Raw genomic sequence first — 14,273 nt, 5'->3', positions numbered from 1 at the left:
CTCCAAATCCAGAGCAGTGTAGTTGATTCTGCCACTGCCCTCTGAAATGACCGAACAAGCATTCAATTAAAAGGAAATCAGTGACATACAAAAAATGCTGGCCCAGCCAACAATGTCCTCATTCAGCAAATGACCAAGTAATCCTATCAAAGCCATTGATAATTTCAGCAAAGGAAACATAATTGGAATATCTCCAGGTTAATGAGTTGTTCTGTATGATTACAATCTGAAAATGCTTCTGAAAGCATTTTTTTTTCTGTAAAAAAAAGAGCAAAGGGAGGGAATATTAAAATACCAAGCACCTGCAAGGCTGAAATAATTGAATATGTATGTATAAAATAATGAGAGGGTTCTGCTCTAATGACTCTGGAACTCAAATTCCAGTTAAAAGAGAAACTGATCTTCAGACAAAGTGAAAGGATTAATTGCTAAGATGCTTATTCTATTTCTTTTCATAATTGCTATTGAAACTTAAATTTAAATAGTATACTGTTTGTTTAGTTATATAATCACATCCTAGCTGTCCTCTTACAGACTGGCTAATTCCTTATTTTTGATGTACTTTTAAAAATGAAATGACTTGTACAAATTGATCAAAAGGCTTCTTTTTAGATAAGGTTATCTACAAACAAAGGACTTACAGAACTATTTTTTTACAGATACTTCCAATTTATGAAGTTAGTTAATTATTATTAAATTTCTAATTAGACTTAAATTGTTATGTTTTTCCTACTATCACACCACCATTTACATTGAGAATCTTTAAATTTCAGCCAAAAATCTTAGTGGGATTGGAAATGCTGCTGAGCACAGGGCAAATGCAAGAATTTTAAGTCATGATCATCAAAATATCTACAACTGAGATACATCTAAATTTTCTGCACGTAAAATGGTGATTCATCTTAATAATCAATTATTGCTTTTCTGGTTGTGCGCAAAGAAGGGGACTCGAGGGCAAGCATATGAATTTAAATGCGCACACTTTGGGAGGGGCATATTAAGGACATATTATACAAATATGTGCTCCTAGATTATTTTCGCATTTGGAGTGGATTGTTGCATGCCTCATCTGCTCCCTCTTTCCTGTGCACATGGCTGTCAGGACAGGACAGATATCGTTAAGAAGTATGCCAGTGAGTAGACTGATAATTATGTCTGAACAACAAATACGTCAACACAGGGTGTAAATTATCAGTTTATGGTGCAGTTGTGGAAGAGTTGATACTGGTTTGATTCGGACATACTTTTTGAATGAGGTAAACAAACATAAGTTCTACAAATCAGGTAAAAGCTCTGCCCTTTTTTTTATTATAATATGTTGCATCATTTATATAACATGTAAAAAAAGGTTAACTCCTTAATATTTGAGATTGCTATACATTTCAAAGTAACCTCAGTTACACCATTTATCCTTAATACACTGTGCAGATGGCACTGCTGTCAGAATGTAGTTTGAGATTCAATAAATATCCACTGTATTGATTTTAAGAGGTGGGGGGGGGGGAAGAAGAGGGAGAAAAAAGCACTTTCAAACTGGATTGTTACATCTTGGCCAGAGGTAAGTATTCACAAGTAATATGGGCATGACAATTTTCCATCTTTTGGTAACCACATTCTTCACAACAAATATTCATATAAGTATCTCAACTCCCAACACCAGATGAACAATGAACACATTGAGAATTTATCTTTATTATAATGGATAAACTTTAGTGTAAAACAAGAATGTCTGCAGCAAGACAAAAAAGACAAAATGAAACGATTCTACAGTCTTTTGAATTGTATAATAGAAGCTTCATTTTATGGAAAAGTCAACAAATCACAAGCTCTCTTCAGCATATTCAGCATCTATGATCTTGTATTAGATAAACTTGTAGATATTGATGGATTAAACTAACATTAATTTAAGCGCACTGGTGTTTGAAAAAACTGCTATGCTTTTACTTTCTTCTGGGACAGGTTGATCTTATCACCCAAACTGAGAGCCATTCCCTGCAAGATAAAGTGAACATAGTAAATTGGAAATAGTTTACTAGGTACAGATATATCAGTGTTTCATTTTAAACCTAAATGTAGCTTATGTTTCTTTAGTTACAAGAATCAGACACAAGACTTCATTTTACAACGTACCTGACTCTTTGCTCGAATGCGTATGTGACCAGTCACGGGAGCATCAGGTCCAAGATGAACTGGACTTTCTATGCTAACATTTGCAAGTGCATCTTCTCCAAATATGGATCGTGCATAGAGGTTGGCAGCCATAAAACCACAGTAACCAGAAAGTGCCTGAAATTAGAAAAAATGTAACAGTATCAAACAATTAAATGTATCTAAAAAAAACACTACTGCAAAGAAAATCCCTGGTCAGAAGAATAGGTTGATGTGTAATTATGAAGTCTACTAAATATCTGGGAAAATTGGAGAATAAAATGGTTATAAGTAAATGTAATTTATTAAAAATACAGTAAGAAATTTACACCCAAGTGAATTTCTAAACAATGCCTTTTAAATTCCAAAATATATCAGAAAGAATACTTAAGAAAAAATATTCCATACCAGTACCTCCTTCATCAAATAAAGATTCCTCACTGCCATATCTGACAGAGTCCTTGACAATTAGTCCTGTTGCCTATATAACTTCACTTCTTCAGCCTCTTCACACCAGAATGATATTAAGATTCTCAACCTCATCTTCTGCTGCAGTCTCCATATTCACCACATTTCTGGCACCTTCACTAAGATATCACCATGAACAGATAAACTCTCCTCTCTGGACACCACTCTAACAACACTGTTCACTTTGCAAACCCAAACTCATTCCACAAGCCAAATTCCTTTGTAGGCAATGACAATTTTTCTAACTTATCTATTATTTATGGCTCCAAAATATTACAGAAGGAAGAGCAATTAATGATTTCTTCTTTTAGATTAGTGGAATGTATTCAATGTTCACAATATGGTCTCTAGCACATTTTGGCAACTTCACTGAAGACAGAAAAAAAGCATTTATGTTACCTAACTTGCAAATTAAAAAAAAGAGTGGGATGCCTCTAGCGTACCAGCAGAAAGCCAGCTATGTAAATAACCACCCAGGTACATCCTGTTCACAAGATAATTACAGTTTAGTCCATTTATAATCAATAGCAATACAACAATGACATTTACTATTAATTGCTATTGAAATTCACTTGGGTGTCAATGCCTAGTTTGGGTTTAACCTGAACCAGGCAGTTCCAGATCTCAACAGCTTTGGTCCAAACATTCCAGAGATGTGATTACAGTGACTGCCCGAATGTAGCAGCAAAATGTAGCAGCTTGATAAAGTTGAAGTGAAGAGGCAGAATAAAACATTTGAGTGGCTAGAGCTATACTCTGCACAAGCCCTTGCACATCGCTACAGACATTTCTCTAAGCAGAGTTTTAAACCCAGCCACCTCCAGGTGCTGCACTAATGATACTTCTTCCATCATAAGGTTAGAAGTGAGGATGTTTATCGATTGTTGCACTATGTTTAATTATACTTGTAACTGCAAAGGATGTAACCACATACATAGTTTTCACATTCAATGGCATTACATTCACCAGTTAGGTCATCTAGTCACAACTGATGATAAACTTTGGAAAAGAGTACACTTTATGTTTCGGGCCCGCCAAGACCCTTTGGCAGGACTGAAAGGGTCTTGACCCAAAAAAAAAATCGGCTGCATTCTTTTCCATAGATGCTGCCTGGCCTGCTGAGTTCTCCAGCATTTTGTGTGCTTTGCTTGGATTCCCAGCATCTGCAGATTTTCTCATTTGTGATGAGAAACTTGATTGGACCAGGCAAATACCATGGCAACAACAGATCAGAAGTTGGGTAACTCAACTCCTGACAAATTAAGGCTTTTCCATCACTTACAAGACTGAGCCAGAATGGAATACTCTCCACTTGGATGAGCGCATGTCCAATGATTCTCAAGAAGCTCACCACCACCTACACCTTAAATAGCACCCCATTGCCTATCTTAAGCATTCACTCACTCATTGCCAGTACAAAATGCATTGCAGTTATGTGACAACATTTCCCATGCCCACAACTTTATCATCAAGACAGAGCCTGTAGCTGCATGGAAATATCAAGAGCTGCAGCTTCTCTGCAAGTCGCACACCAAACTGAGTCAGGAACCCATCATCGGTCCTTCGTTATCACGGGATACAAATCTTCTAACTCCCTGCCCAAAAGCATTCACAATGACAACTGTAGCTCTGCAAGATGACTTCACAAGATTGTGATATGGGCAATAGATGTTGTCCCTGACAACAATACCCAGATCCATAAAAATGAACTATCACAGATTAAGACAGGATGCCCTTTGGTTTAATCTTATTAATTTCTTCCCCTCCTCTCCCCCCTGACATCCGATTTCTAAATAGACATTAAGGTCATCACACTATCTCACTTTTTTATTATTTGTTTTTGCACTATTTTTAATGTAACTATTTAATATGCATATATACCTACTGTAATTTTTATTTAAAAATTTCTATATTTATCATGTATTGCATAGTACTGCTGCTGCTAAGTTAATAAATTTCGTGACATATGCTGGTGTCATATGATTTTGAATCAGAATATACTGATTCTGATTCAAAATTATGTATATTGCAACTAATTTGAAAGTCTAATAGAAGCAGCATGCTATGCATTCCACTGCATTTAAAATCTCTATCTCTGATTCTTCATCTAGGGATTTAAATTCTCAATCTTAATTGCAGAACTAAGTTATCCTGTACTGAACTGAGTAGCTCTACTCAGGTCTTTTTAAATGCCCATATTATATTTATTCATTCCTAATTTTCAAAGCTGTATAAAAGCACAAGTGGACCAGTGTTGTGGTTTTTGTATCAACCTGCTGTCATCCACAGTTACTCAGCCATATAAAATAGGAGAGGGGGGGGGATTGATTTTTGCAAATGACTACCAAGCACTTTCACAGCCCGTACTTTAATTTATCCTTGATTCCTTTGGCTCTATTCTAAACATATTCCCTACCTGTAACATGTAATCGAGTGCTACTCATCAAAATATACAAAATGTTCAGTTTTAAAAATAAAATTATGCAAAATATATTTCAAGCCAAGAATTGATCTTTCCAAAATGAAATGGACTGAACACTGCCAATCACAGAAATTCATTGTACCAATCTCAGAGTCATCACCCTCTCACCTAGGTTTAGGAGAACCCAAATAATTGCCACTGTAACCAGTCAGCACCAGCCCACCACTCCCAACAATGACACCAGCCCAGTTATAACCGTTTCTATTTCCTGTTTACTTGTGCATGTTCACATATTGCTAAAATAACAGGTCACAAACTCATCACACAAAACCTGAAATTATTAAATTGGACTCTTATTGTCACAGGATAAAATGCATTAATGTTACTGATATCAGAATGACACTCTGTTACACTTTTTACTAAAGCCAAAGCTGAAGGCCCATCAAATTGACAAGTTCAAAACCAATCTCTCAAATCGAGTCCAGCACGCACTTCTTTAACAAATCCACTGGGTGGCGGTGCAATACAATGTTCAGATCAACTATACACATGCACTCAATGGCCACTTTACTGGGTACACCTGTACACTTGCTTATTAATACAAATATCTAATCACCCAATCATATAGCAGTAATTCAATGCATAAAAGCATGCAGACATGGTCAAGAAGTTCAGTTGTTGTTCAGACTAAACATCAGAATGGGGAAATAATGTGATCTAAATTACTTTGACCATGGAACAACTGTTAGTGCCAGATGAGGTGGTCTGAGTATCTCAGAAACTGCTTATCCCCTGGGATTTTCACACAGAACAGTCTTTAGAATTTACAGAGAATGGTGCAAAAATCTAGAAATTTCAAGCGAGTGGCAGTTCTGTGGGTGAATACACCCTGTTAATGAGAGAGGTCAGAGGAGAATGACCAATCTGAATGGTTTCCACTCCAATTTGCCTACCAAAGCAAAAGATCTAAAGCAAATGCCATCTCATTGGCTCTTCACACAACTCTGGAACATCTGGACAGCAAAAATGCATACATCAGGATGCTCTGTATCAATTACAGCTTGACATTTAACAATATCATCCCCTCAAAACTAATCAGTGAACTCCCAGACCTGGGCCTCAATACCCCCTTGAGCAATTGGATCCTGGATTTCCTCACTTGTAAACCCCAATCATTTTGGATTGGCAAAAACATCTCCTTCACAATATCCATCAGCACAGGAGCACTGCAGGGATGTGTACTTAACCCCGCTCTATTCGCTTTACACCTATGATTGTGTGGCTAAGTACAGCTTCAACACCATATACAAGCTTGCTGATGACACCACTGTTATGGGCTGTATTAAAAGGGGTGATGAATCAGCATACAGGAGGGAGATTGAAAATCTGGCTGAGTGGTGTAATAACAACAACCTCTCACTCAATGTCAGTAAGACCAAGGAACTGATTGTGGAGTTCAGGAGAGGGAAACCAGAGGTCCATGAGCCAACAGTTACTTCCTCTCAACCAGCAGGCTCTTGAACAAAAGAGGATAGGTACACTCATTTAAGGACTCTGTTATATTGTTATTTCATGCTCCTTATTTATTGTTATTTATTTATATCTGCATTTACAGTTTGTTTAGTTTATAGTTCCTGATGTTTACAGTTAAAGTTCTACAGATTTGCTAAGTATGCCTGCAGAAAAAGAATCTCAGGGTTGTATGTGGTGACACCTATGTACTCCGATAGTAAATTTTACCTTGAATTTCGAGACTGGTTTGAGCTGGCAGGAAGGCAACAGTAACTCAAATAACCATGTATTACAAAGTAGTGTGCAGAACAGCATCTCTGATCGCACAATGCATCGAACCTTTGAAGCGAATGACTACAACAGCAGAAGGCCACAAACATACTTAGTGGCCACTTTATTAGGTATAGGAAGTCTTCTAATATTGCAGTATTCCTTCAATCCGGTTCCTAAATCGATTTTCAAAACCACCCATCATAACAGCATTAGTCCCATCACCCAATCACCCTCAAAAATGGCAAAAAAATTAATGCCTTTTTATTTCATTCCACAGATCTTGGTATCTAATTATTAAATTCAGTTCCCAAGTAAAGTTCCTTGGAATCCCACAGTTAAAGAATCTCCTCATATTTTCCCTAGGTACAGAAGGAACAGAAATTACATGCTAGAGGGATATTTTTCTACTGCCCATCCAACTCTTTCATAGCTCATCGAGTCTGCTCTGCCATTCCAACATGCTGATTTATTATTTCCTCTCAAATATATTCTACTGCTTCTCCCCATAATCTTTGACACCCTTACTAATCAAGAGCATTTAAACCTTGGCTTTAAATACACCCAATGACTTAGCTTCCACAGCCATTTGTGCTAATCAAAGTTCAAAACATGGATTCAAAGTTCAAAGCAAATTTATTAGCAAAGTACATGTACGTCATCATACACATCCCCGAGATTCATTTTCTTGCGGGCATATGCAATAAATCCATAATAGAATAATAATGTTAATAGAATCTTGAGGACATGCCTGCCCCAGCACGCAAAGTCAGCTCTGGCGGACTGGGTGGGTGAGATCGACCACGACATCCGATGGCCAGCAGGGTGGTTCTGCAATGCTCTGTGGAGAGCAATGGGCTTGACAAGGCAACAGAAGACATCATGGTCATCCGCTGCAACCAAGGAAGACCTCAGTTTGTGAAGCTTTACTGTACCACTGAACTTGGACTTCTGAGGTCATGAGAGTGGAACTACCCCAGTGCAACAGCTTTTCTGCTTTTAAAAATCTCTCCTGCACAGATTTCCTGTCAATGTCGGACAACTACCAGAATCAAAGAAAGACCACATCGGCTTGGGCGTTCAACCAGTGTGCAAAAGACGACTGTGCATATACAAAAAGAAAGAAATAATAATAATAACCAATAGATATCGGGAACATGAGATGAAATGTCTTTGGACGTGAGTCCACAGATTTAGGAACATTTCAGTGATGGAGTGGAATTATCCCCTTTGGTTCAAGAAGCTGATGGTTGAGGGTAATAACTGTTCCTGAACTTGGTGGTGTGAGTCCTGAGGTACTTTCTTCCTGATGGCAGCGGTATGAAGAAAGCATGGTCTGGGTGGTGGGAGTCCCTGAAGATGGATGCTGCTTTCTTTGGCAACGCTCTGTGTAAATGCACTGTGGTAGGGAGGCTGATACTCGTGATGGACTGAGCCATATCCACTACTTTTTGTAAGATTTTCCATTCAAGGACATTGGCGTTTCCATACCTGGTTGTGATGCAGCCAGTCAATATGCTCTGCACCACACATCTATTCCAGTTCATCAAAGTTTTAAATATAATGCTAAATCTTCGTAGACGCCAAAGGAAATAGAGGCGCTGCTGTGCTTGCTTCATAATTGCACTTATGTGCTGGGCTCAGGACACGGCTCCCAAAATGGTAACACCAAGAAATTTAAAGTTGTTGACTTTCTCCACCTTTGATCCTCCAGTGAGGACTGGCTCATGGACCTCTGGTTTCCTCCTCCTGAAGTCAATAATCAGCTCCTTGGTTTTGCTGACAGTGAGTGAGAAGTTGTTGTTGTGACACCACTCAGCCAGATTTTCAATCTCCCTCCTAAGTGCTGATTCATCACCACCTTTTATCAGCCTATGACAGTGGCATTGCCAGCAAACTTGAATACAGCACTACAATTGTGCTTAACCATACAGAGTAAAGCGAGTACAGCAAGGGCTTAGCACACAGCCTTGTGGTGTACTTGTGCTGATGGATAATGTGCAGAAAATGTTGCCAACCCAAACTGACTGGGGTCTGCAAGTGGGGTAATCAAGGGTCCAATTGGACAGGGAGGTATTAAGTTCAAGGTCTTGAAGCTTACTGATTATTTTTGAGGGGATGATGGTATTGGATGTCCATAAAGAGCATCCTGATGTTCAGATATTCTAGGGCTGAGTGAAGAGCCAGTCAGATGGCATTTGCTGTGGACCTCTTACACACCGGTGGAAAATTGGAGTGGATCCAAGTTGCTTCTCATGCAGGAGTTGATATGTTTCATCAACAACCTCTTAAAACACTTTGTTACTATGGTGTCTACTGCTACTGGACAACAGTCACTGAGGCAGGTTACAATGTTCATCTTAAGCACCGGTATAATTAAAGCACGTTTGAACCAAGTGGGTCCCTCAGACTACCGAAGTGAGAGGTTTAAGATCTCACTGAACACTCCAGCCAGTTGATCAGCACAGGTCTTCAGTACTTGGCCAGATACCTGTCTGGGCAGGATGTTTCTCAGGGGTTCACCCTCCTAAAGGCTGCTCATGCATCACAGAATCATTGATGACTGTGGGAAATCATGATGGTTGCACCATTTTTTTTTTGTAATTTATTTTTTGTTGAAGTTCATCATCAAACAAACATTTCCATAAGATGTATTTCAGACATTGTACATATATATCATATAAATCACAAATCTCCACAGTATTTATCTGAGGTATACACTTATAGAAAAGAGCGGAAAGAAAAAACAAGCAAAAGGAAAAAACTATGTACAAGTAGGGAGTGCTTTTTTTTACAACATATTCATTGATCTGTGAGAATAAAATCAGGCCTATGAGGCATTATGTAGTTAAACCATTTTTCCCAGTATGAATCAAATTGTTCCAGCTTATGATTAACAGATGCTGTTATCTTCTCAATTTTGTAAATGTCCATTGTTAATTTCCATCCATGCATTTAAAGTTGGGCTCTCCTGTGATAACCATTTCCTAGTAAGAGTCTTTTTACCAGCTACCAACAGTATATTCATTAAATATTTATCTCTTTTCAACCATTCTTGAGGTATATATCCAAAATATATAGTCTTACTCTCTAAGGGTATTTCACATTTAAAGATGTCTTGTAGGGCATTGTGTATCCCCCTCCAATAGTTTTTGATAACAGGGCAGTCCCAAAAAATATGATAATGATTTGCATTTTGATTTCCACAATTTCTCCAGCAAACAGGGAGGTTACTATCATAATGGGATTTCTGAGAGCGTGTAATAAAATATCTTATCAAGTTTTTCCATCCAAACTCTCTCCATTTCTGTGAACTGGTACACCTCCATTGATACCTCCATATTATTGTCCATTCTTCCTCAGATATAATTATCCCTCCTTCCTTCTCCCATTTTGTTTTAATGTATGAAGTCGAATGTGTTTTAAGATTTGACAACCCCTTATACATGCTTGAAATGATTCTACTACTGTTATCTGAATTATATGCTTTTCTAAATAGCTCTATCAAGCATGTACTTGCCTTGGTTACATTTTTAAGCGTCTTATTAACATATTGTCACATCTGTAAATACCGATAAAAATTTTGTTTTTCTAATAAGTTTCTCTTTAAGCATTTCAAAACTGAACTGTGTTCCTCCTTCTATTATGTTGCAAAGAACTGTTATTCCTTTAGCTGTCCAGTCCTTAAATCTAGCATCCAATTTTATTGGTGTAAAATCCGAGTCATATGCACACCATTTAAGAATTGCAATATCTTCCTCTAGATTATATTCTTTAATAGTAGTTTTCCATATTTTAAGAGTCAATTTCACCCATGGATTATCAATATTATTTTTGTACCTTTGCCGGTTGTTATCAGCCAACATTGCTTGTATGGGGATGGGAAGTACCGGCTCCTCAATGTTTTTCCATTGAGTGTCATATGATGGGTTGCACCAACATATCACAGCTCTCAACTGTGCTGCAAAATAATAATCTCTAAGAGAAGGTAGGCCCCATCCCCCCTTTTCCTTTGCTAATTGCAAAGTTTTGAGACGAACTCTAGGCCTTTTACCCTGCCAAATATACCTTGATAGCAACTTGTTCCATTCATTGAATTGATTTTGATTAATCTCTATTGGTAGGGTCTGAAAGAGATATAACAGTCTGGGCAGTATATTCATTTTAATAGACTCAGTCCTTGAACTGAGACTGAAAAAAGGAATCAGGTTCCATCTTGCCATATCTTCCTTAATTTTTTTATATAAAGGCTGATAATACATTCTGATAATTTTGCCAAATCTTTTGGCATAATGATGCCCAAATATTTGAAAGACTCTGTGTGCCATGCCCAGGGATATCTACTTTCAATTTCTCTTGGTGGGCTATAGTAATATGAAAGTAATTGGGTTTTATCTATGTTGATCTTGTATCCTGATAATTGACCATATTGTTCAAAGGATTGCATCAATTTAGGTAAACAGTATGTTGGTTGCCCTAGATAGATCAAAATGTCATCCATGTAACAAGCCAATTTATGCTCTGTCCCTTTAATAGTAATTCCCCTGATACCTTCATTTTGTCTGATGTATTGAGCTAATGGTTCCAGATATAATGCGAAGAGCAGCAGTGACCATGCACAACCCTGTCTCGTCCCCCTTTCTAAGGTAAGACTAAGGTAATACAATTCTATGAATTGTATTTACTGCTTTTTTTTTCAGTTTCCATGCCAGTATTTTCATAGATTTTGATCCACTTTCATAATGTCTCTGTTTCAGAAACATTAAATTTTTCCTGATTTATTGCGTAGCCGAACTATTAATTTCATTCCTAATTCTTTTAATTTCCCCTAATGTATCCTGTGCCAAATTCAATTTGTGTTTTTCTCTAGTTCCTTCAGCCTATTTTGTAATTCCTCTAATGTTTTATTCCTTATTTTTTTCTTATATGAAGCTATCGCTATAATTTTCCCTCTTTAGACAGCCTTCTGAGTATCCTATAAAATGGGAAGTGAAACCTCACCATTATCATTAAATTCTAGGTAGAGACCAATTTCTTTTTTAATTTGTTTCTTAAAGTGCGGATCATTGAGTGGACTTGAATTTACTTTCCAAATAGTATTCTTTGGTCATAATCAACAAATATATAGGTGCATGGTCACTTATATCTATTGTCCCAACTCCACAGGTGTTTATTTTGCCCTTTTCCACATGTTATGAAATAGTCTATTCTTGTATATACAGAATGGGGAGCAGAATAATGAGTGTAATCCCTTCTGTCGGGGAAAAGGTCCTTCTTTCTTATGTAAGGATTTTGTTTCATAGGTTTTTCTATTGGAAGAGTCTAAGTTTGGTTGTAATTGTAAATTTAAGTCTCCACCACATATCAGGAGACCTTCTGTTTCTGCTACCATAATATCAGTAATTTTCTGAAAGAAACCAATATCACTTCCCGGGGGTGCGCATATATTCAATAGAGTAACTGAATTTCCATCTATATTTCCCCTTACCAGAATATATCTGCCCTCTTTATCTCCCATTTCAAATACTTTTTCAAAATTTAGCTTACTTGAGATAAGAATAGCAACTCCTCTCCTATGTCCTGATTTATATGAAGAGAAAAACAAATTAGTGAAGCCCATTCTCTTTAGTTTTCTATGGTCATTATCACTTAAATGAGTTTCCTGTAAATATACTACATGGGCTTGTTCTTTTTTCATTTTGGATAAAATTCTATTACATTTGATTGGATTTAATAGCCCATTGACATTAAAAGAAATTAATTTTACTCTGTCCTTAGCCATCTGTATTTATCTGTCAATGTATCATTGAAATTTGCAGAATAAAACTTAATCGATCTACTCCCTGAACAAATAAGAACCAAGAAACGCAAATAATAACAAAAATAGCAACGAACGTGTGATTCCAAGGCTGAGGTCTCTAGTAGATGACCCTGTGTCATCTACTAGATGACGGCGTGTCATCTGATGCGGCGCATGTGGAAGGGTATCCAGGACATCACCAATTACAGGACAACATCACCTGACTGTGCAGGTGATGCCTCCCTCCCAGATGCGCTGAATAACTTCTACGCCCGGTTTGAGGTGGAAAATGACGTGGCGGCGAGGAAGTCCACCCCTCCTACAAATGACCAGGTGCTGTGTCTCACCGTGGCCGACGTGAGAAGAACCCTGTGCAGGGTCAACCCACGGAAAGCTGCTGGACCAGACAACATCCCTGGTAGAGTGCTCAGAGGATGTGCAGACCAGCTAGCAGATGTTCTCACAGACATCTTCCACATCTCACTGAGCAGCGCCACTGTTCCAACATGCTTCAAGGCCGCCACCATCGTCTCCGTGCCGAAGAAGTCTTCAGTGTCCTGCCTAAATGACTACCGTCCTGTTACACTTACATCCATCATCATGAAGTGTTTCCAGAGGCTCGTCATGAGGCATATCAAGACCCTGCTGCCCCCCTCACTGGAACCCCTGTAGTTTGCGTACTGTCCCAACCTCTCAACAGATGACGCCATTGCCACCACCCTCCACCTGGCCCTAACCCACCTGGACAAAAAAGACACATACGTTCGAATGCTGTTCATAGACTTCAGTTCAGCATTCAACACAATCATCCCTCAGAAACTGTTTGGAAAGCTGAACCTGCTGGGCCTGAACACCTCCCTCTGCAACTGGATCCTAGACTTCCTGACTGGGAGACCTCAGTCAGTCTGGATCGGGAGCAGCATCTCCAACACCATCACACTGAGCACGGGGGCTCCCCAGGGTTGCGTGCTCAGTCCACTGCTGTTCACTCTGCTGACCCACAACTGTACTGCAACACACAGTTCGAACCATATCATCAAGTTCGCCGATGACACGACCGTGGTGGGTCTCATCAGCAAGAACGACGAGTCAGTTTACAGAGAGGAGGTAACGGACTGGTGCAGAGCCAACAACCTGTCTCTTAATGTGAACAAAAGAGATGGTTGTTGACTTCAGGAGGGCACGGAGCAACCACTCCCCGCTGAACATCGATGGCTCCTCGGTAGAGATCGTAAAGAGCACCAAGTTTCTTGGTGTTCACCTGACAGAGAATTTCACCTGGTCCCTCAACACCAGCTCCATAGCAAAGAAAGCCCAGCAGCATCCTCATCACATTCTACAGGGGTTGTATTGAGAGTATCCTGAGCAGCTGCATCACTGCCTGGTTCGGAAATTGCACCATCTCGGATCGCAAGTCCCTGCAGCGGATAGTGAGGTCAGCTGAGAAGATCATCGGGGTATCTCTTCCCGCCATCACGGACATTTACACTACACGCTGCATCCGCAAAGAAAACAGCACTGTGAAGGACCCCATGCACCCCTCATACAAACTCTTCTCCCTCCTGCCATCTGGGAAAAGGCTCCGAAGCATTCAGGCTCTCACGACCAGACTAAGTAACAATTTCTTTCCCCAAGCTATCAGACTCCTCAATA

General features: G+C 38.9%; 1 protein-coding gene across 2 annotated transcripts in view; it reads right to left on the bottom strand.

Moving 5' to 3' along the window:
- Positions 1-1,285: 1,285 nt before the first annotated feature.
- copb1 (COPI coat complex subunit beta 1) overlaps positions 1,286-14,273 on the bottom strand; it is a 52,858-nt gene continuing 39,870 nt past the window's right edge. For both annotated transcript variants that reach the window (XM_073049504.1, XM_073049503.1), the window contains exons 21-22: positions 2,131-2,286; positions 1,286-1,992 (exon numbers count right to left, since the gene is read on the bottom strand). In XM_073049504.1, coding sequence (XP_072905605.1) covers positions 1,933-1,992; positions 2,131-2,286 — 216 coding nt within the window. In that variant the 3' untranslated portion in view covers positions 1,286-1,932. The remainder of the gene's footprint in view (positions 1,993-2,130; positions 2,287-14,273) is intronic.

This window comes from Hemitrygon akajei, chromosome 6 (genome assembly GCF_048418815.1).
Source record: "Hemitrygon akajei chromosome 6, sHemAka1.3, whole genome shotgun sequence".
Taxonomy (NCBI): Eukaryota; Metazoa; Chordata; class Chondrichthyes; order Myliobatiformes; family Dasyatidae; genus Hemitrygon; species Hemitrygon akajei.
This window is presented reverse-complemented; position numbering and strand designations above follow the sequence as displayed.